Source organism: Pituophis catenifer, unplaced genomic scaffold (genome assembly GCF_029215685.1).
Source record: "Pituophis catenifer annectens isolate HBS135680 unplaced genomic scaffold, rPitCat1.0.hap2 SCAF_13, whole genome shotgun sequence".
NCBI classification, from domain to species: Eukaryota; Metazoa; Chordata; class Lepidosauria; order Squamata; family Colubridae; genus Pituophis; species Pituophis catenifer.
The window spans coordinates 597,167-620,165 of record NW_027256893.1 but is presented as its reverse complement, the minus strand read 5'-3'; the positions used below and the strand labels follow the sequence as shown (position 1 = coordinate 620,165).

General features: G+C 46.1%; 1 protein-coding gene across 1 annotated transcript in view; it reads right to left on the bottom strand.

The window, feature by feature from the left end:
* HYDIN (HYDIN axonemal central pair apparatus protein) overlaps window positions 1-22,999 on the bottom strand; it is a 422,362-nt gene that overhangs the window by 152,686 nt on the left and 246,677 nt on the right. Inside the window, exons 37-38 of the mRNA XM_070952742.1 lie at window positions 16,425-16,575; window positions 13,797-13,991 (exon numbers count right to left, since the gene is read on the bottom strand). Coding sequence (XP_070808843.1) covers window positions 13,797-13,991; window positions 16,425-16,575 — 346 coding nt within the window. The remainder of the gene's footprint in view (window positions 1-13,796; window positions 13,992-16,424; window positions 16,576-22,999) is intronic.

Genomic DNA, 22,999 nt, shown 5'->3' with positions numbered 1-22,999 from the left:
AGGGCCTTCTCTGTGGCAGCACCTGCCCTCTGGAATGACCTGCCCCCGGAGATATGTAGGATACCAGATCTTCGTGTTTTTCGCCGTGCCCTCAAAACTTTTCTATTTCATCAAGCTGGGCTGGCGTAAACCCCCCCTCCTTAGATATTTTTAATTGTAAATGGATTTTAGTTGGGAGGTTTTAAATTTTGGGCCAAAATCTGTTTAATTCTTTTAAAATTTTAAATTTTGTATTGGGATGTTTTTTATTCTTGGCTGTGCACCGCCCTGAGTCCAGCAGGAGAAGGGCGGTATAAAAATTTAATAAAATAAATAAATAGTTCTGTGACTGGTCCGACATTTTTGAAAGAGCATTAATTGAAGAACAGAACAATAAGAGGTCAAGAAGGAAAAAATTAAAAGGAACAGTAGACTGTATTGGGTAAGTTTCCCCTGGAAAAGTCTTCCAAGAGATAGGATAGCGGTCTTCAAATATATAGAGGGCAGCCACATGAAGAGAGAGCAGAATTGTTCCACTAGATTAAAGAAGAAACAATGGCTGTAAATCACAAGGAAGCAGATATGGGTTGGTTATCAGGAAAATGTCTCTAATAGGAGCTGTTCCATAATGAAATAAAGTACCTCAAGAGAGGTGATGCATTTGCTTTAGCTTGGAGGTACTTGAGCAGAGGCTGGAAGGAATCTGTTTGGGGATGGGCTAAGGTGGATTTCTACAATGAGTAGAAGGTTGGACAAGATTACCTCTAAGATCCCTTCCAATCTTTACATTCTATGATAAATCAGAATTCAAATTACTCTGACATCAATTGGAAGACTAATTCTGCACCAAGTGAGAAATCAAATAGGTTCCTAACCAACCTCGCTGACAACTTTGTTGTCCAAATGGTAGAGGAGGGAACTAGAGGGACAGCCATATTGGACTTAATTCTTACAAACAGAAAAGAAGTGATAGAGAGAGTTGAAGCTGCAGGAACCTTGGGTGAGAGTGACCATGTCATTCTAGAATTCAACATAATACAAACACAAGCCAAAGAACATAATGATACCAGAATCTTCGATTTTAAAATACCTGATTTTAACAAACTCAGAGAGAACTTAGGAAAGATTCCTTGGATGACAATCCTAAAGGGGAAAACAACTCAAGAATCTTGGGAAACTGAAAAATATGATCATAAAAGCCCAGACCAGCACAATACCACTGAGAAAGAAAAACAAGAAATCCAAGAAGAAACCAGCATGGCTGCACAAAGATCTCTCTGACAAATTGAAAGACAAAAAGGACAAGTACAAAAAATGGAAAGAGGACACACAACTAAGGCAGAATATCAGCAGATAGCCAAAATCTGCAAAGACAAAGTCAGGAAAGCAAAGGCTCAGAATGAACAAATATTTGCAACAAAAGTTAAAGATAATAAAAAAAGTTTCTTCCAACATATAAATAACAAGAAAAATATCAAGGAAACAGTTGGTCCACTAGAAAAAGAAGATGAGAAGGACGTAACAGGCAACAGAGAGAAAGCAGAGATGCTTAACTCATTCTTTGGATCAGTCTTCACACAAAAAGAAACTATAGCCCAACCTACTAAAAACATAACTATAAAAGACAGACTAGAAATAAAAGTTAAAATAAGCAAAAAAATAGTAAGAGAAAACCTATCTGATCTTGATGAATACAAATCACTGTGACTCTACGGATTACATCCCAGATGTAAAGGAGTTCTAAAGGAGCTGGCAGATGTCATCTCAGAACCACTGTACCACATCTTTCAAAAATCCTGGAGCACCGGGGAACTACCAGAGGACTGGAAAAGAATTGATGTGGTTCTCATCTTTAAAAAAGGAATAGCTAACATCCTTGATGATAGGATCAAGAACCAGATGGATCTTGAAAGACTTGAACACTGGGCCCTATCTAACAAAATGAAATTCAATGTAGAGAAAAGTAAAGTCTTACAAGTGTAAGCCAAAAAAACCCCCAAAAGTACACATATAGACTGGGTGAAACCAGGCTTAATAGCAGTAACTGTGAGAGGGATCTTGGAGTCTTAGTGGACAACCAGTTAAATATGAGTCAGCAGTATGCGGCGGCAGCCAAAAAGGCCAACACAATCCTAAATTGCATTAACAGAGAGATTCAATCAAGATCAAGTGAGGTACTAATACCACTCTATAAAGCCTTAGTAAGACCACACCTAGAATTATGCATCCAGTTTTGGTCACGACACTATAAAAAGGTGTTGAAACTCTAGAAAAAGTGCAGAGAAGAGCAACCAGAATTATTAGGGGACTGGAGACTAAAACATATGAAGAACAGTTACAGGAACTGTTAGTGGCTAGTCTAGTGAAGAGAAGGACCACGCGAGACATGATAGCAGTGTTCCAATATTTGAGGGGCTGCCACAGAGGGGAGGGGGTCAAGCTGTTTTCCAAAGCATCTGAAGGCCAGACAAGGAATAATGGATGGAAACTGATCAAAGAGAGATTTAACCTAGAAATAAGGATAAATTTTCTGACAGTGGGAGCAATCAACCAATGAAATAGTTTGCCTTCAGAAGTTGTGGAAGCTTCATCACTGGAGGCTTTCAAGGGGAGATTGGAGTGCCATTTCTCAGCGATGGTGTAGGGCAGTGATGGCTAACCTTTTTGCCATCGCGTGCCAAAAGTGTGGGGAGTGTGGGGAGGTCACACGTGCATGTGCCCACACTCATAATTCAATGCCCCCATGCCCCCCCCTGCACATGCGCACCCCACACTCTCCTCGCTTTTGGCACGCAATGGCAAAAAGGTTACTGGTGGGCCTGGTAGGCCTGTTTTTCACCCTCCCCAGATTCCAGAGGCTTTCTTGGAGCCTGGGGAGGGTGAAAACGGCCATCCACCCCCCCCGAGGCGCTCTAGAGGCTCCTCCATTGGGCCCGGAAGGCCTGAAAATCAGCTGGCCGGTGCTCACATGCGTGCTGCAGCTGAACTAGGGCAACACTAGTGTGCCCACAGATATGGCTCCACGTGCCACCTGTGGCACCCATGCCATAGGTTCGCCATCACGGGTGTAGGGTCTCCTGCTTGGGCAGGGGGTTGGATTAGATGACCTACAAGGTCCCTTCCAAATCTGTTAATCCATCCATCCATCCATCCATCCATCCATCCATCCATCTATCATCCATCCATCCATCCATCCATCCATCCATCCATCTATCTATCTATAAGCAAAAGCTACTCATGCCATAATCACAAAATCTCCAGAATCATAAAGCCTACAAATTTGAAATTTGCCATGTATGTTCCTCTTGGCTTCTAGGTGCTCACTACGAAAGGATTTTCTGAAATGACCATCAGAGCATTAGTATTTCTTTTTTTTTTTATTAAAAAGTTTTATAAGAAATACAAACAATTTTCTCCCCCCCACCCTTCCCCTTCCCCACATAAATTGTACATTTTCTTATACATAAGAAATCCTCCATATACATGTTTCCCTTAAAGAAAGCATTAAAATAAGACATTTTAATTACATTCGGAGTTGCTCTTCTCTTTCTTCCCTCATTCCACAACAAACCTTCTTCTTCTCCTCCTTTCTTTCCCGTCCCTCCCTCCTCTTCTCTCCTACTCTCCTACCTCTTCTCCCACCTCATCTTACTTCCTTTCCCTTTCCCCCACTTCTCTCTTCTTTTCCCCCTTCTTGCCTTCACTCCTATTCCTGTCCCCTTCCCTTCCCTTCCTCCTCTCCTTTCTTCCATTCCTCACCCTCCCTCTCCTCTTCCTACCCCCTCCTTCTCTCTCCTTTCTAACTTCTTTGCTGTGAAATATTTTCCTCCTTTAGTATCTGAGCAACTCCTATATTCTACTCATAGAATACACTTTCTTCTACTAAAACATTTCTCTATTCACCACTTCCCCCCCATCCCTTATCCCACCCTCCCCACCCCACCCCTGACTTCCCAGAGCAAAAACAGGGTATAGCATCTAACAAACATATGCTAAAATAAACTAACAAATTATAAAGTTCAAAGCTCCCACATGTTCTTTAACTCCCTTTGCTCCAATTTAACAACCTCCCTTTTATAAATTCTCAAAACCAATTAAATTAAATTCATTCTTCCTACTTATATATATATATATATAAAACCCTTTTCCTTGATGCATAATCCGATACTTTAGCAGTCTTACAAACAATAGAAATCATGAATAAATTCCATTTCTATACCAGAAAAAAAGAAAAAAATTTCATCTTAAAATCTTACACATTTTATCTCATATATCTTTTAAAATAATATAGTCTTACGTTAAGCATTTTAAAAATCTCTTAATACCTTTAAAACACTTATTTACCAAATATAAATTTCAGAATCTACAGGAGGGTATCTTTCAATTTTTCAATTAACCGTCTTAATACCTCTAACTTTTTAAAGAACAACCCTTAACTATTCAAAACTAATTATCAGTTTGCAATAAAATTCTGAGTTTAACATTAATCCTCTTCGCTTCAAAGGGTTAGACATCCTAAAAGCTTATACAATTTATCTCATATATCTTGTAAAATAATATAACCTTATGTTAAACATTTTAAAAATCTTTTAATTCCATTAAAACACATATTTGCCCGATGCCAATTTCAAAATCTATAGGAAAGTATCTTTCTTAATCTTCTGTTCTTCACTTCTTTTTATATTTTTTCCAATCCTTTTTTTTTATAAATTCTTTCAACAATCCCCCCAGTTTTATTTTGGAAACTTTTAAAATGGTGATTTGAGGTTGATGTTTCTGAAATACTCGCTCTCTTCTTGAGGTCACATTTTCTAACTTGAAATCCTCATTTCGTCTCTTCTTGCTTGTATAATCATTCAATCCATTTCTTTGTCCATATAGCCAAAATTTGTTGCCATAAAGATTGTCAGCTTGCAATAAAGAAACCATTTGTTGCTTTTCTGTCATTGGAATGGAAACGTCCACCAAAACCTTTGTTTCAGCTGTACCAGCCAATCTCTTAATCCTGTCCATTTCCTGATCTTCCAAAAACAAATTCTTCTGAATAATTTCCTGCTGTCCCTGTAACAACTGCTTATAATTTCCCAAGCTATTTTTTGAAAAAGCCCTTTCGATTGTATTCAGCAGGGCTGAGGTAAAAAAGTCTAGAAGTTCTTGAAAAGCCTGGACAGTCACGGCTTGGGAATTTGCTGATTCACCAGCTCTGTTGTCAGCCATATTTCAGCTACTTTGTATTTATCCAGCTATCAGGACAACAATTCAACTTTTTTCCACACAGTATAAAAACCAGATTTTAGTTAAAGTCAGTACCAAATTCTTTTCCTCAATACCAAATTCTTTTCCTGGCCGCTTCCATTTAAAACTTTCTCTTAGGGTGTAATCCAGTAGCTGTGAAACGTTAACAAGCCTTAATGAGCACTTTCCCTGGTAGTTTCCTCCTCCCGCCCTCAGGCGCCATTTTCTGCATATTAAAACGGAGTTAAATTGTTACTTGCAAGTTTCCTTTTGTTTTCTCCTGATTTGCTCTGTCTGCTATCAAAGTAAAGATGTTAAAAGTCCCCCCGTTGATTTTCTGCAGATTCTGGTCGCAGCTTCTAGCTCCGCTTCAGCAGAGTCGTCTCTGGTCCGGAGTGGCTTGACAGGCTTCAATAGGGAGCCCACACCCTTTGCGCCCCAGGATTTCTCCTAGCGCACTTGGGGGGCTCTACCCCCGCCTGTCGACTCTTCTCTCTCCCCTTTGCCCGGGGAGAGGGTTCCAAGCCTCCAGACAGCAGTTTTTCGGCTGTTCTGAAGCTTTTACGGAACCAGAGAACGGGCGCTCATAAAAGAGCGTCTTCAAAGCTTGCAGAGCCAGGCGGAAGTTAGAGCATTAGTATTTCTTATATCCGTATTGGCGAACCTATGGAATGCGTGCCAGAAGCAGCACACAGAACCATCCCGCAGGAGATGCACGGCCTCGCTAGCTCCTCAGCCGTGTTCCTGTGCACACACACATACTGGTCAGCTGGCCTTCACGTGCGCAGATTGCCGAAACGGAGCAGTGTTCTGTCACGCATGCGTGAGACGGCACCCAAACTTCTGGGTTTATGTTGCACGCATGCGTGACGGCCAGCTGTTCGTCGCGTGTGCGTCCGTGCAAGAAACTGAACGTTTGGGTGCCGGCTCATGCATGCGTGACAGACCGCTGCTCTTCTAGGTTTTGGTGCTCCCACGCACACAAAGGCCAGCAAGGCTGCATGGTTTCTGGCACACAAGCCGGCACACATAACGTAAAAGGTTAGCCATCACTGCCCTATATTATGATTAACACGCTCTGATGCTAAGGAGTTCTACTCCCCCTCCCCAACTGAAAAGAAATCTGTTCCAAATGCAAAACACAAGCAGAAGAAAGGAGTTTCACTTTCAGTTTTACTTTCACAGCAGGAAGCAGCTTTAATACAAAACACTTGAGCTAAGCTAGGGCCAGGCTCCTTCCTGTCTCCTTCTTGCTCACACAGCAAATACTGTTTCACTTTCCAAACAGCCCTCTGATGCTAAGGAGTTCTATTCCCCCTCCCCACCTGAAAATAAATCCGTTCCATGCTCTGATGCTAAGGAGTTCTATTCCCCCTCCCCACCTGAAAAGAAATCTGTTCCAAATGCAAAACACAGAGGACAGAAGTTTCACTTTCAGTTTTATTTTCACAGCTGCAACCAGGGGATAGGATAGGGGAGGCTTCTGTGGGGCAAGGCTGAGGGAGTGAAGGGGATAGGATAGGGGAGGATTCTCTGGGGCAAGGCTTTGTCCTGAAAAAAACCCTTTTTATTTGGCTAATGTGAAGTCCTCGCATTCACATCCAGCAAAGTCCTGGCAATAAGCCTTTCGAGGTTTAATTGCAACAACAGAAGTTATCTGTTGTTAGTTAAATAGTTGCCAGGCCGATAGCTTCCAGGCAGCAACGCTGTACAATGAAATACTTAGCAAGGAGACTCTGTGAGGCACGAACTCAGATAAGCAAATCTTCACAATAATAAACGAACTAATTGTCTCCTGTAAACACCACTCCCCTTTTGCTCCTTATTTATTCCCTATGGGAGGGGCCATTCAGCATCCACTTGTGCCTTTATTCCCAAGTTGACCCGTTCCTTAATTGTTCCCTTCTCCTGACAGCTCTGCACATGTACACATCAGTAACAGGCTCCAGCTGTTCTTCTGTCCCACTTATCTCCGACTCCGAAGGTAGCTGATAACTGTTGGGCGGCCCTGGCCCTATCTCTGCCTCTGATGCAGAGCATTCATCAGAGCCTTCCCCAGATTCCAGGACTGGCCCATGTTCCTCCCCAACTTCCTCACTGTCTGAGTCTGCCGCCAGCTCTGCTGGCCAATGGCAGGCCACAACAGCTATTCAAACACAGGCAACACCTGAGCAACACCGTAAAGCCTCCTTTGCCCCTGCACAGGTAGAGAAGAGAGGAGAGCAGCAAAGGTCTATAAGATTCCTTGCCAAGAAAGGAAGTAAATCTCTTGATCATGAACAACTGGCTGCAGCCTTCTTTAAGAAGCAGCTCTGACCACACACTCTTTACTGGAAACATCCGATTCCAGCTTTTGTGTGATGTCCCTGTTTGAAAAAAGACAAAATAAATCTTGAACCTCTGGAGTGGCTGACCATATTGACCATGCTCCTGGAACCCTGGATTGGCTTTGGACAATTCTTCTGCACATTCATATTTCAAAGCCAGCTGTGCTTTGTTTACATCCCGTTGTTCATTGTTAACTCTTCAGCCTTGAAGTAAAACTGACAGTCTCCAGAACAACCGTGTTTGAGTGTGTGTGATGGAAGTCTGAAGCAGGACAGCTGTCGAGCTCACCCTCACGCTCGACACGACTCACCGCCGATCCCTCACCCTGCAGCGGGGTGCGTCGGATGTAGGACTTCTCGTGGCAGCAGTTTCCCACATGCAACGTCATCCCAGCTGGAGGATTCCGCCGATGATTCGCTGGTTTGGGGGGGCGGATGGGTGTGGCACGGGCTACGCCCCACAGCAGCTGAGTGGAGAGGCATAAAAACGCTATGAGCTACACGCCCATAGCGCCGTTTTTAAATCGCTTACGACTGCAGTATCCTTCGTTGCTACAAAAGTAAACCATCATCCCAAAGCAAAACGTTGTCTACTGGTGATTTGTTACGTTTCTTCCGTTTCGTGGTCCGAGGATCCTGAGAGGAAAACGGCGCTATTCTTTCTACTTCAGCGGAGGAAACAAACAGACGGATAGCCGAAGGTTTGGATCCTGAGTTGTGCGTGGGGGAGGACTCCGGTGTAGAGCAAGCGGAGGCAAGCGCAGGGGGCTTGGACGAGGCTCCCACTCCTGTCGTTCAGCCGAAGGAATGGACGGGGAGTCAAAGTGGGGGGCCAGGCGAGCCAGAGAGGAAGACAGCTATGGCCTCTGGAGAATGGTGGCATAGCTCAGCCCTTACCGGTCCTAGTAAGGGAGCGCCGACCCCACCCTCCACGGATGAAGGGTTCCTTAAGTGGAGAGAGCAGCGGTGGGTTGATGATGAGGAAGGGGGGGAGTGGAGTTATTCCACCGGACTGGGTCCTTCGACTCTGGATGTCCTAAGGGAGAAGTTTGGGGAGGCCAGCTTTTGGGACGCACAGTCCTGGCAACCATGGGCTACGGGGGGGGGAGTCCTCTGCAGCTTGGCAAGGGGTTTCTACAACTACAACAGATACCCGTTTCCGTCTGGCCAGCCCTAAATTGAGGGCAGACTGGGGGGCCCCTGGACAGAGACGTGAGATCATTCCCCCTACAGATGGCCAGGAGAGGGCAACGAGTTGCCCGGATGTCAGGGGTCGGCCTGCACAGGAGGAACGTCAGGCCGAAACAGGGCGGCGGGTACCCTCACAGAGCTTCAGTGGCACACCAGCTGGTCAGCCCAGGGCCATACCACCCTGGACGGCAGGGCCATGGGGGGCCCAGCCTATGTGGGGCCCTCCTCCTTTCCAAGCAACGTTTGATGGGAGTGCGGACCGAGTGGCAATCTTTCTCAGCCAGGCCATCAGTTATCTGGATCTCTATGGCCGGTTCTACCCATCCCAGTGGTCCATGGTGGTTGCCCTCACCACCGTTATGGCAGGGGAGGCTGCCGACTGGGTGGCGGACCTACACAGCGACCACGCCCGTGAGCTAACCGACGTTGGACTTTTTCTGGAGGGCCTTCGGACCTGGTTCGAGGATGATTCCAGGACACAACAGGCCGAAGGGGAGCTTGTGTCCTTGAGACAAAAAGGCCGTCCTGCCAAGGACTATGTGAAGGAATTCCGTTCCATCGCTGGGCGGTTGCGGGCGTGGCCTGAACGTATGCTTGTCCATCAATTTCATTTGGGACTGGATCGGGACTTGAGACAGGCATGCGTATATCGGGGACTACCACCGCGTCCGTCGGAGTGGTTTCGGGCAGCCATAGACCTGGATATGGGGCTGAAAGAGTTCCGCGGCAGACCCAGTGCAGGACCATCAGCCCAGGTGAGGAGGCTGCCAGAGCGACCTGTGGCCAACCGAGGAAGTGCACCTACAGCGCTCGGAGACTCCGTTCGTCGGCCGATGTTTCGTTGTTTCCGATGCAATCAGATAGGCCACCGTGCTCTGGACTGCCCTCTTCCACCCTCCCAACAACCCGTAAGCCGAACACCCGCGACTGGGGGGAAGGGCCGTGAACGCCAAAGAACAACACCAGAACGGTCCAAGGTCGTGGCTCAGGCTCGACCGTCCAGTAACGACACGTCGCCAATCGAGCCTGCAGAACGTTCCAGCACTGGCGAGGCGTTCGTTGTAGAGGGGGATAGCGACGAGGAGGACAGCAACTGGGATCCAATGGTGAGTGCTCCCGTTCGTCCTTTTCTGATCCCGGTTACGATGGAGAACACACGACGGGGTCTGGATGTACAACAGGGAGCGCTAATCGACTCTGGCTGTACTCGTTGCTTGATGAGACGAGCATTAGCGATGCAGTTAGGGTTACGGTTATATTGGTTGCACTCACCTATTAAGTTTGAACAGGTGGACGGGTCAATGTTGGGGGGCGCTCCTGCTACGCAGGTAACGGAACTAGTACAATTAAGGATAGGAGAGCATAAAGAGTATCTCCGGTTCATAGTAGTGGATGTCATGATCGAGCCCATTATCCTGGGGTTAGCATGGCTGGACAAATGGAAACCAACTATCTGGTGGGAAGGAGGGTATCGCAAGCTCCGCCTTGAAATAGGTCCTGAACCAAGAGCTCTCGAACCCTTTAGTCGGTTGCTGGAAGGGAACGAACATAGGTCAAGACCCCTGACGCTGGGGGTTCCAGCAGTGTATACAGATCTAGCAGCTGTGTTTGACGAGGCAGAGTGTGATATATTACCACCTCACCGTAGGACAGATTGCGCTATAGAACTTGTACCTGATGCAAAGTTACCTAAACCCCGAATGTATGCGATGACACCAAGGGAGGTAGATGAATTGCGTACATATATTGACAAGAACTTAGCCCGGGGGTTTATCGAACCCAGCAGAGCCCATATGGCTGCTCCAGTATTGTTCCAGGAGAAGAAGGATGGGGGCCTTCGCTTATGCGTCAACTTCCGGGGTCTAAACGCTGTGAGTGTAGAACCACTGTATCCCCTCCCATTGATAAAAGACCTTCTGGCCACATTAGCGACGGGGCGATATTTCACTAAGTTAGACCTGCGGGAGGCGTATTACCGGGTTAGAATCAGACAGGGGGATGAGTGGAAAACCACATTTAATTGCCCCCTAGGAAGTTATAAATTCCGGGTTATGCCATTCGGACTGCAAGGCGCCCCAGCAGTGTTTATGCAATTAATCAATGAAGTTCTCCATGAATACCTCTACCGTGGTGTCTTAGTGTACCTAGACGACATCCTGATCTACACGAGAACAATGAAGGAACATGTACAGTTAGTCCGTCAGGTATTACAGTGTTTATTGGACGCTAAATTATATGTGAAAGTGTCAAAATGTGAATTCCATCGTACTCAGTTGGATTATTTGGGCTATAGGATTTCTACAGATGGTTTGACAATGGATCCGAAGAAGGTCCGTTTTGGAATGGCAAGCCCCAGAAACAAGGAAACAATTGCAAAGTTTCCTCGGGTTTGCCAATTTTTATAGGCAATTTATTCCCTCTTTTGCTCAGATAGCATTGCCACTCACTGACCTTTTGCAAACTAGGGGACAGGTGGGAAAGCCACGGCCGGGTCAGAAACTGAACTGGTCATCGGCTTGTCAGACGGCTTTCGACACCTTGAAAGCTCGGTTTGCACAGGCCCCAGTACTACAGCATCCCGATCAAGAGACTCCGTTCATAGTGCAGGTGGACGCAAGTGATGTGGCCGTGGGGGCTGTGCTGTTGCAACCCAATAGCCAAGGGCAGTTGCAGCCATGCGCGTATATGTCCAAAAAATTCAGTACCACGGAACGGGGTTGGGCTATATGGGAGAAGGAGGCTTTTGCTGTCCGCTGGGCTCTCCTTAGTTGGCGACACATTCTAGAGAGGGCCTGTACCCAGTTTGAGGTCTGGACGGACCACAAAAACCTGACAGCCTTACAGAACCCCAGGAAATTATCCCCGAAACAGGTGCGGTGGGCCCACTATTTCCAACGTTTCAACTTTGTCTTGAAATATGTACCGGCAGGAAAGAACTTCCTCGCTGACGCTTTATCACGACTACCCCAATTCCACAGTAAACGGGACGACGTTGTTCAGGCTATCCTCCCTGGAAACGCCCACGGTGGGAGGGCGGCGTCCAGCGCAGAAAACCAATGTGTTGGGAGGAGTCAGTACGGGAGGCCACAGCCCAGGATAAGTGGGTGGCAGAGAACACACAGCTCGTCACATATAACAATGGACTAGCTTGGAAAGGAGATAAAATGTATATCCCTAATGTATTGCGGCAAGACGTCCTCAGAAGGTGTCATGATGCCAAAACCGCCGGTCACTTTGGGTTCCTCAAAACATTAAACCTCACCCGACGCCAATTTTGGTGGCCACGTCTGCGATCTGACGTGGATGCGTATGTCACAAGCTGCACTGTTTGTGCTAAATCAAAACCACGGCCAGGGAAGCCCCTCGGTTTACTACAACCAGTCGCAAATCCCATTAGGCCTTGGGATGAGATAGGTATGGATTTTGTGGTCGATCTACCAGACAGTAATGGGCATACAGTCATATGGACGGTGATAGATCTTTTTTCGAAACAGGCCCATTTCATCCCATGCAAAAGACTGCCATCAGCCAGAAAGTTAGCAAAACTGTTTATTCAACATGTGTACCGGTTACATGGGGTACCTCGGCGTATCATTTCAGACAGGGGGGTGCAATTCACGGCTAGATTTTGGAGGACTTTTATACAAGCCATTGGCTCGACGCAAGGGCTCAGCTCAGCATTCCACCCTAGCACTAATGGAGCAGCTAGAGAGTTAGAAGACCTACCCAAAGGCGAGCAGAATCCACAGGAATGGGCGGATAAAATACGCACACTATGGCCACAGGTTAGAGAGGCATTAGATGAGGCCGCTACTGTGTATAAAGCGCATGCGGACAAGAAATGGGTCCATATCGATCCACTCAAGGTTGGGGATCTAGTATATTTGTCCACGAAATATATCAAACTGAAGGTACCAAACCGGAAGCTGGGTCCGAAATACCTAGGCCCTTTTCCTGTACTTCGGATAATAAACCCAGTTACTGTGGTTTTCAAACTCCCACCTTTATTAGGGAAGATACACCCCGTGTTCCATGTGAGTCTGCTAAAACCAGTAACTCGTGTCAGGGATAGGCCGCCTTGTCCGGGACCTGTTAGGGATGATCAATACGAGGTTGAAGACATACTAGACTCAAAACTGAGTAGACTCAAGTATCTAGTTAAATGGAAGGGATACCCTGAAGAGAAGGCATCCTGGGTACCTGGGGAGGATGTACACGCTAAAAAATTGCAGAAGTGGTTTCATTGCAAATACCCTATGAAACTGAGTCCACCGGAGATAACGGGAGTTAACGATTGTACTTTGTATCTTTCAGACCACACCGTGGTGAAGGGGTGCCGCATGTCGAGCTCGTCCTCACTCTCGACACGACTCACCGCCGATCCCTCACCCTGCAGCTTCGGCGGTGGACGGCCAGCGGGCGCAAACGGTGGCACACGGGGGTGGGGCTCGGGGCGCTGGGTTAGGCGGCCGGGTGAGGTGGCGGGGTGCGTCGGATGTAGGACGTCTCGTGGCAGCAGTTTCCCGCATGCAACGTCGTCCCAGCTGGAGGATTCCGCCAATGATTCGCTGGTTCGGGGGGTGGATGGGCGTGGCGTGGGCTACGCCCCACAGCAGCTGGGCGGAGAGGCATAAAAACGCTATGAGCTACACGCCCATACCGCCGTTTTTAAATCACTTACGACTGCAGTATCCTTCGTTGCTACGAAAGTAAACCATCATCCCAAAGCAAAACGTTGTCTACTGGTGATTTGTTGCGTTTCTTCCGTTTCGTGGTCCGAGGATCCTGAGAACAGCTGTGCCTAGAACACTCTAATTCCTGTCAAATTCTTTGCCCATCTTAAATAACTTATAACATGTGAAAAGTTATAAGCCGCCCTGGGTCTCTGGAGAGGGGCGGCATATAAATTTAATAAATAAAATAAATAAATAATAATAAATAAAGTAACAATTGTTTTTCTCACTCATGAAGCTACCAGTAAAATAGAGGAAGCAAGCAACCATGTTCATTTCTATTGGCATCCTTTTTACTGCACTTGTATCTAAAAGCTAAGAATGCACTCACCTTGCATTTGACCTTTTTCAGTTCCCTCTTCTTCCTCTTCTTCCTCCTGATCAATTTTGGATTCTGCCTGGAGTGTCCGGTTATTGTCCATGAGTGACAGAGAAGGAAGAGCAGAGGCCCCCATGGCTGCTGCTTGCATAACCGAAGGGTAAGGCTTCATTCCATGTTCAGAAAAGTGAGTGCTTTCTTCTTCCTCTGTCCGGGAACAAAAAGAGGAAGGATGCCATGCACACCAGATGGGTAAGAATGCTTCCAACGGAGCATTCTAGAGCAAAACACAGCAGAGTGTTGAGAGTAACTGCGGCCACTCACTATTTCTGCCACGGGAAAGGCCTCTGGCAGGTCTGCTCCCTGCCTCTTCAAGGGTTGCTTTGTGATTTTGTGTCTATCTGGGACACAGATAGGCTCAGAACAGACACTGTAACTGCATATATATATATATATGTTTTCTCAGGTTTTCGCGGGTGTTTGTATGTAGGTCTTTGGTTATTCGGGTCTTCTCCCACGTAAAATTGGAAGTGTCTTGGCGACGTTTCGATGAAGTCTTCACTTCCAATTTTACGTGGGAGAAGACCCGAATAACCAAAGACCTATATATATATATATATATATATATATATATATATATATATATATATATATATATATATATATATATATATATATATAAAATCAATGGTGAAATTAACTTCTTGTTTGATAGGCAGTGCTATGTGGGAATAAATAGTTAATGTACAATTAATTGCTCCAATGCGAGACAACGTAACTATGAGACAAAGCCTACCCAGAAATAGGCAGCAATCAAAGCAATTAACAATCAAAGCAAGGAAATATTTCAGCCAAATGATTTAATTTCTTCTGTCTATCTTTTTTTACAGATTTTATGTTTACTCCACCTTTATTTTTGGCCAATTCAAGATATAGACTATCCTGGCCAAAAATAAAGGTGGAGTAAACATAAAATCCATAAAATCCATACCAGCCTCCCACCGCCCAGTGCGTTCACATAGAGCTGCCCTCCTCCGGGTGTCGTCGGCCAGACAATGTCGGCTAGTGGCCCCAAGGTCGAGGGCATTCTCTGTGGCCGCACCGACCCTCTGAAATGGATTACCCACCGAGCTCCGGACGGCTCCCGACCTCCGCACTTTCCGCACTGACCTGAAGACATGGCTCTTTCGGCAAATCCCCTGATCGGCTGTGTGATTTTAAATTGTGGGGTTTTTAATTTATTTTTTGGTTTTAGTATTTTATCATGTTCTTTTAAGCCACCCTGAGTCCTAAGGGAGAAGGGAGGCATATAAATTTTGATAAATAAATAAATAAATAAAATAAGATAGACAGAAGAAATTAAATCATTTGGTTGAAATATTTCCTGTCCGATGCTCTGGCCTCTTGTTTTCTCACCACAACCCTCCTGTGGGATGGTTTGGACCGGCTACAGTGGTGAAGTGTAAAATTTGTTGCTACCAGTTCTGTGGGCATGGCTTGGGGGGCATGGCTTGGTGGTGGTGGGGTCATGTGACTGGGTGGGCTTGGCCAACTTTTTTTTTTACTTTTTTAAAGCATTTTTTTATTACCAGTTCGGGCAAATAGGTAGTAAAAAAGTGCTTTAAAAAAGTAAAAAAAAGGTTCCAACAATCGCGTGGCACAGCTGTGATCGTCAGAACCTTTTTTTTTTTTACTTTTTTAAGCATTTTTTTACTACCATACTGGCCCCATGGCCCAACTACTTCTACTCAAAGGATTTGTTTCTACATTTGTTTACATTAATCTAAATCAGGGGTGTCAAACTCGCGATGACACATTGTCGTCAAATGACATATCGCAACTTTTTTCCCCTTCGCTAAACCAGGGGTGGCCATGGCCAGTGTGTAACACATCCAGCCCACGGGCAGCGAGTTTGACACCCCGATCTAAATGATTAATGTGAAGATATACCTAAATCATGAGGGGGTACGATGGCTCAGCGGTTAAAGATGCTGAGCTTGTCAGCTGGAAAACAGACATCCCAGGGTTCAAGACCTGAGTGAGCTCCTGTTACCAGCCCCAGTTCTGCCTACCTAGCAGCTTGAAAGCATGCAAATTTGAGCAAATTAATAGGTATCATGTTGGAAGGTAACAGCCTTCTGTGTGCCTTGGCATATAGTAATGCCAGCAACATGACCACAGAAAGGTTCTTTGGGCAATGCTGACTCCTCGGGCAAGAAACAGAGATGAGCCTAGAGTCAAACACAACTGGGCAGGGAAACCTTTCCCTTTATCTTACACCTACATTACTCCTCCAGGAAGGAGTCAGAAGGTTTATTCCATATTCAAAAAGAAGAAAGTCAACTATGCAGCAACCTTTCTTCTGTGACACAAGTTCTTGCAGGAGATGGCTATTGGCTAAATGAAATGAATCTGTGTGAAGCATGTCATTTCTGTCTCTTTATCCTTTTTCCTGACATTAACAGAGACCATCACTAGACTTCTCTTCAGAGGTAGAAAATTAGAGCCCCAGAGAGTTTCTTTAATAAAAGATGAAAGGAGTTTGCTCTTTTCCATGGGCAGAAAAGGCCAGAGCAGAAACATGCTGCTCCTTGCTGGCTGCAGTGCCACAGACCCACCAGCCATGAGGCCCTCCCTCACCGTTATCCAGATTCAATCCTTCCTGGTCGCCTTGAATCTTCTTTTGTTCTTCAAAATATTCCAGCACCTCAAGAGGCAGCTTCTCTCCAGGCATGCGAGGAGGCAGCAGAAGGATATGGTGGTTATCGTAGCCCTTCAGCATCCGCAAAATCTGCAGTCAAGACAGGGCAAACCATAAAGACATAAAGGCACCCAGGCACGGCACTCTTAGAACAGATTCTAGCTGAGGATTTGTTCTGAAATGCTTCATCTACCTCAATTTTTTCTTATCTTAGAAATTCTTGTTTCTTTTTAGGACAATTTCTACAATCCTAGATGTCATCTATCACTTTTTTTAATGGCTTGGGACGCTCTAAGGGACCTTCTTATTCCATATGTTTCTACCTGCCTAGTTCATTCAGTAGGTTGGGCATGGGTCTCATCAGTCAAGGAATGTGCAGATTTATACCTTGTCCCTGGAAGGCGCAAACACCCAAATCCATTCAATCTAGTTTGGACTGATCCAAAGCCCAGCTTTGCACCCCCATCCAGGCCATGACTGCCTCTAGGGCACTAGGACAGGACATTCACAGCATCCGTCAGGTAACCCAGTGTGGAGATGTAAAGCTAGATATCATCATCATATGATACCTCACCTCAAGATCACCTCATCCAGCATCCTCATGCAGATATTCAATAGGAAGGGAGAGAGGACCAAGCTCTATGGCACTGCACAAAGTAGGGGTTGTGGGCTGGACTTCTTCCCTCCATCAACACCAACTGAAACAAACCCCGAGGAAGGAGGAGAACCAGAACAACACCGTGCCCCCAACTCCTGAAGCTAGTCCAGAAGTTTACCATGATTAACAATACTGAAGGCCACTGGAAGGTCAAAAGAGCAAGAATGGTAGCACTGCCCTCATCTCATCCTGCCAGAGGTCATCCAAGAGCACAATCAATGCTTTTTTAGTTCTATAATCTGACCTCAATCCTGACTAAAAGCAGTCCAGACAATCCACTTAATCCAAGATCCTCTGAAGCTGCCATGTGACCACTTTTTCCACAACCTTCCCTAAAAAAGGGAGGTTGGTGACTGGATGAAAACTGTCCAGATAGTTGGGTTGAGCGATAGTCCCTTGAGGAGAGGATGCACCAGCACCTCTGTAAACTATTGGAACCAGTCCCTCCCTCTGTCAACCCTGAAGCTGGCTGAAGCTATCTTGGAGCTTCAGTGCTGCCACACTGGAGCTGAGGGATAAGGAGGGTGGATTAGAGATAGCTGAGGTTGTGTAGTCAAAATAAAATACTTTCTCTTGGGAACCAAGGACATTCTCACACCTGGCTGGAGGAAGGAGGAGTGATGTCACCAGGCCACCAGACAGTGCCTTGATTGGACCATGTGACTGATGGTTTTGGGGTTGAGGGAAAAACTTTTACTTTTAATTAGGTGAAAACCATGGGAACCTTTAGAGTCGGTTTTCACCAGATTTGTGCCAATATGATATATCCAATAAAGCTTTTCTTTGAGGAATTCATCTGCCTTGAAATTTTGCTTTCTATTACCTGGAACCCTGACACCCTCAAGTAAGAATGAACCATCACTCAGACTTAATCACGTATCCCCTCCCAGGTGGCCTTGCAACCAGACAGATTAAATTCGAATACGAGAGTGGCTGATCCCTTTCAGACCCCTGCCCACTTCCTCAGATTCAACAGGATGAAACTTCATGCAGATAACTTTAAAAGACTTCACCCCTATAACCTCCACTGGTTCTACCCCAACACAGAGTGAATCCAAGCAACTATTCCACAAGATGCACCATATATTCCTCACAGCAACCTTGTAGGTGAATCCCACCATTAAGCCCACCAAGGAGAGATCAGGTCACCTGAAATTGCGGGGTGGCTGAAATAAGCGACCACCAAGGCTTTGGCCAGACTATGGAATAGGCCTTCCAGAACCAACCAAGCTCCTTCTGGAGTCCAGACCCTGTCCCTAAGCTGAAGTCCCCAAGACCATAAGCCTGAGGTAGTTCAGAGTTCATGGCCACCATAACATCCTGTTCCTAGTTATCCAGAGCCAAATGCATAATAGTGGTCATATATCTGACTGTCAGAGCTATGACAGGGTGTTCTGGATTTGGGGGAGATAGTGCTTTCTCCCTGTCTTAGTTAGGGAAGGAGGGAAGCTGGTACAATAGCAATATTGTTAAATACATGGTGCATAATTAGTTTAATTAAATTTAAATCCTCTGATCCCTTTTGCTTTTGGGAGAGTGGCCCCCAACCATTTCAAGTGTGGTCCTTGATTCAAGGAAAATTGCATAACCTATTCAAAGCTCTACAGGCATCGTGATACATTTCTGCATCCAAAGGACCTTTTAATTGCTGATCTCAGAATATCTTCTTGGAGGATTATTTATTCTTTTTTCTTTTAAAGTAGTTTTTATTGAATATAAATATTAAAAAAAACATACGTAACATATACACAACAAACATTTATACAACATATACACAAAAAGAGTATAATTTCTTCTTAAGCATTTTTTCAGAGTGACATTCTACAATTCTACTTATATATTCCTTCACCTCTCCTTAATCTAATAACATTTTTTATTATATATATATATTTAAATCGGTAATATTTCCCCCTATATTTTTTGTATATTTCTGATTTTTAACCAATTATACCAATTATTCCATATTTTATAATAGTCTGATTCTTCTCTTTCTTGTAATTCTTTGGTTAACCTATCCATTTCAGCACATTCTAAAAATTTTCCTATTACACTTTCTGTTTCACTTGGTGTTTTTTCTTGCTTCCAATTTTTTGCGTAGGTTATTCTTGCAGCAGTTAATATGTGAATTGTGAGATATTTGATATCCTTAGGGTATGATTTGTTAAAGATTCCTAATAGAAATGTTTCTGGTTCTTGTTATTTGTTCCAACCATTTTTTGATGTTAGACCAAAATTTCTTTGCTGCCGGGCACGTCCACCATAAATGATAGAAAGTCCCTTGTGCCTTTTTGCACTTCCAACAAATTGGGCTATTTTTAGGTTGTATTTTTGCCAATCTGGTTGGAGACATATGCCAGCGATAAAACATTTTCAGTTGGTTTTCCTTGTACGCCGTTGCTTTCGTTAAAATTAGGTTTACCTGCCAGAACTTTTCCCATTTTTCCAAAGGTATTGTGTGTTTGATGTTTTGAGCCCACTTAATCATCGTTTCTTTGACTGTCTCTTCTTCCAATTTATAGCATAGAAGAAATTTGTAAATTCTACTAATTAATTTATTTTCTGAATCTAATATAATTTTATCTATTTCTTGTTTTTGATTATAAATTTCATATGTTTTTATATGTTCTCTGTATTTGGATTGTATTTGAGTATAAGTCCACCAGTCTATTTCTCTGTGTAAATCTGTCTCCAATTGTTGTTTTGTCTTTAATTTGCCTTGATAGTCAATTATATCTTTATATCTAATTATTTTTGTCTTCTCTGTTAAATTTGGGTGCCTAATTGATTCTGCCGGTGCTAGCCAATTTGGTATCTTCATATAATGTTGTTTTTTAATTTTAAGCCAAATTTGTAATAATGAGTTTCTTATTGTGTGTCTTTTAAAATATGAATGTGTTTTGTATTTCTCATCCCACATAAAGGAGTGCCAGCCAGTTTGGAGTTCATGTCCCTCAATTGTTAAAATTCTAGAGTCCTTTAATTCTATCCAATATTTGACCCACAATAGTACTGCTGCTTGGTAATATACCTCCCAATCAGGGAGTGCAGCTCCTCCTCTATCTTTTGTATCCTGAAGCAGCTTAAATTTTATTCGTGGCCTTTTCCCTTGCTATATAAATTTAGATGTTATTTTATTCAGCTTTTCAAAAAATGGTTTATCTATTTTAATTGGGGTGACCTGAAAAAAATATAAAAATTTAGGTAATATAGTCATTTTGATGGCCGAAATTCTTCCTAGGAATGAAATGTGTAAATTTTCCCATTTTTCTAAGTCTTTTTTTGTTTGTTCTAGTAATTTATCATAATTGTTTTCTTTAATTGCTGATGTTCTTGTAGTTAACCAGATTCCTAGATATTTTATTTTTGTTGTTGTTTGGATTTGTATATTATCTGTCAATTCTTTTGTTTGGATTTCCGTAAGGTTTTTTACAATTAGCTTCGATTTACTTTTATTGATTTTTAGTCCGGCCACTTTGATCTGTCCCCGTCCCCACACACACACAACACAGCCAGCCGAGGGTTAAGGAAACACTTTGGAACGCACCCAGTTCTTATCTCCCTCTTGGCAGTGATAGACACACCGTCTGCCAAGGGACTTTATTTTCACAAACAGACAGATAAGATACGAACGTTCAAGAAAGTCCAAACAGAAATAATATTCCTCCCAGCAGTTCCGGACGAGGCTTTAGTGACTGTCCAAGGTTTTGCTTTGTTCGTCACAAGGATCCTTTGACCACTACCCTCTATTATATAGTCTCTGGGGTGTGGTCCAGTGACTCAGTTCTAATCCCTAGCATGCCTCCTAAGCTGCTGCAAACGTTTATCACGCCTTCAGAGGCGTGCGTCCAGGAATGATGTTTCATTATCACTTTGATTCGAATCAGCTGTCTCCTCTCCCTCGACCGGCACTTGAGACAATGCCAGAGGGGAGGGGCCTGGAGAGGGAGGCCTGGCTGATTCCTCTTCCTCATGCTCGGAGCTTTCTTCCTCCGATGGGACAGGCTCAGAGGGCGAGGCCACAACACTATCCCCCACCGCAGGGCCCTTCCCCCGGGTCTGACGGTCGGGATGGGGTCGGGACGGGAACTGTTCGTGGAAAGCCCGCACCAGGTCAGGGGCCTGAACGGCAGACGCGTCCACCCAGGTGAAATCCTCGGGCCCGTACCCCTTCCAGGCGATGAGGTATTGGAAGCGCCCCTTCAGCCAACGGGAGTCCCGGATACTGTCCACCTCGTACGTCGAGGCGTCGTCCTCGTCGGCTGCGGCTGGGGGGGCAGGCGTCGGCGGGCGGCGGAGATGGCTCGCGGGGGCCTCAGGGACCAGGAGGGACCGATGAAAAACAGTGTGGAGCCGCATGGAGCGGGGTAGAGTCAACCGGTAGGCCACCGGATTGATGACCGCCTCGATAGGGAAGGGACCGATAAAGCGTTGGGCCAGTTTCCTTACCGGCCGGTCCGTGGGGAGGTGTTTCGTGGACAACCACACCCAATCTCCTACTTCCAGTGGTGGCGTCGCCCGGCGGGCGTGATCGGCGAACCGTTTATAATCCTCTTTCGCCCGGATCAGCTGCCGCCGCACCAGTTGCTGCACCGCCTGCAGCTCCGAGAGGAAGTCCCGGGTCTCAGGAACAGGGGAGTCCATGATGGTCAACGGGAAAAGCCGTGGATGGTATCCGACGTTGGCATGGAACGGGGTCATCTGGGTGGAGGTGTGTTGGGAGTTATTAAAGGCGAACTCCGCCAGGGGAAGGTACTCGGCCCAGTTGTCCTGCTGCTGGTTGACAAAACAGCGGAGGTACTGCTCCAGTATGCCGATGACCTTCTCCGTGCCCCCGTCAGTCTCCGGATGGTGCGACGACGACAGGCACACCTGCACCTCCAGCGCGGCCATCAGGCTTTTCCAGAAGCGGGCCGTGAACTGGGCCCCGCGGTCCGAAACCACCCGGTCCGGCAGGCCGTGGAGGCGGAAGATATGTTGCAGGAACAGGCGAGCCGTGGTGCGGGCCAAGGGCAGGCCGCGGCACGGGATGAAATGTGCCATCTTCGTGAGCGCATCCACCACCACGAGGATGGTCGTGTACGTAGCGGACAGGGGCAGGTCTGTCAGGAAGTCCATGGAGATGGCTCCCCACCGTCTCTCCGGTGTCGGCAGCGGCTGGAGGAGTCCGGGAGGGGGGCCGGACGCGGCTTTGGCCTGTCGGCATGTCACACAGGACGTCACGTAGGTGTGCACGTCGTGCCATACCCGAGGCCACCAAAAAGCCCGTGTCACCAGGTTCAAAGTCTTAAAGAAGCCGAAGTGCCCCGCCGCGGGGTTGTCATGACACTGGTTCATGACGAGGGCTCGGAGCGGACTCGTGGGCACGTACAGCCGAACCCGATGTCTGAGCAAGCCCTCCTCCACGGTCCATGGGGACGCGGGGCCGACGTCCGCTCTCCGCTGCTGCGACCAGTCGTCCCGTCGCTGCGCTTCCAGCACCTGAGCCCGCAGGTCCACCGGTTCCTGGACCGCGGCCAAGGAGTCCGCTGGCAGCACCGTCCGGGGGGGAAGGGAGTCCTTGGGGCAAAAGTATTCCGGCTTATGGGATAGCGCGTCCGCCCTCTGGTTGAGGTTGCTCGGAATGTAGGTGACGTGGAAGTTGAACCGGGCGAAAAACAACGACCACCGGATCTGCCGCTGGTTCAACTTCCGTGCCGTGGTGAGGTGCTCCAGGTTCCGATGGTCCGTCCGCACCTCCACCTGGTGTCGGGCCCCCTCGAGGTGATGTCGCCAAGCCTCAAACGCGGCCTTGATGGCCAGCAACTCCTTTTCCCAGATGGTGTAGTTGCGCTCGGAAGGGTTGAGTTTCCGGGAGTA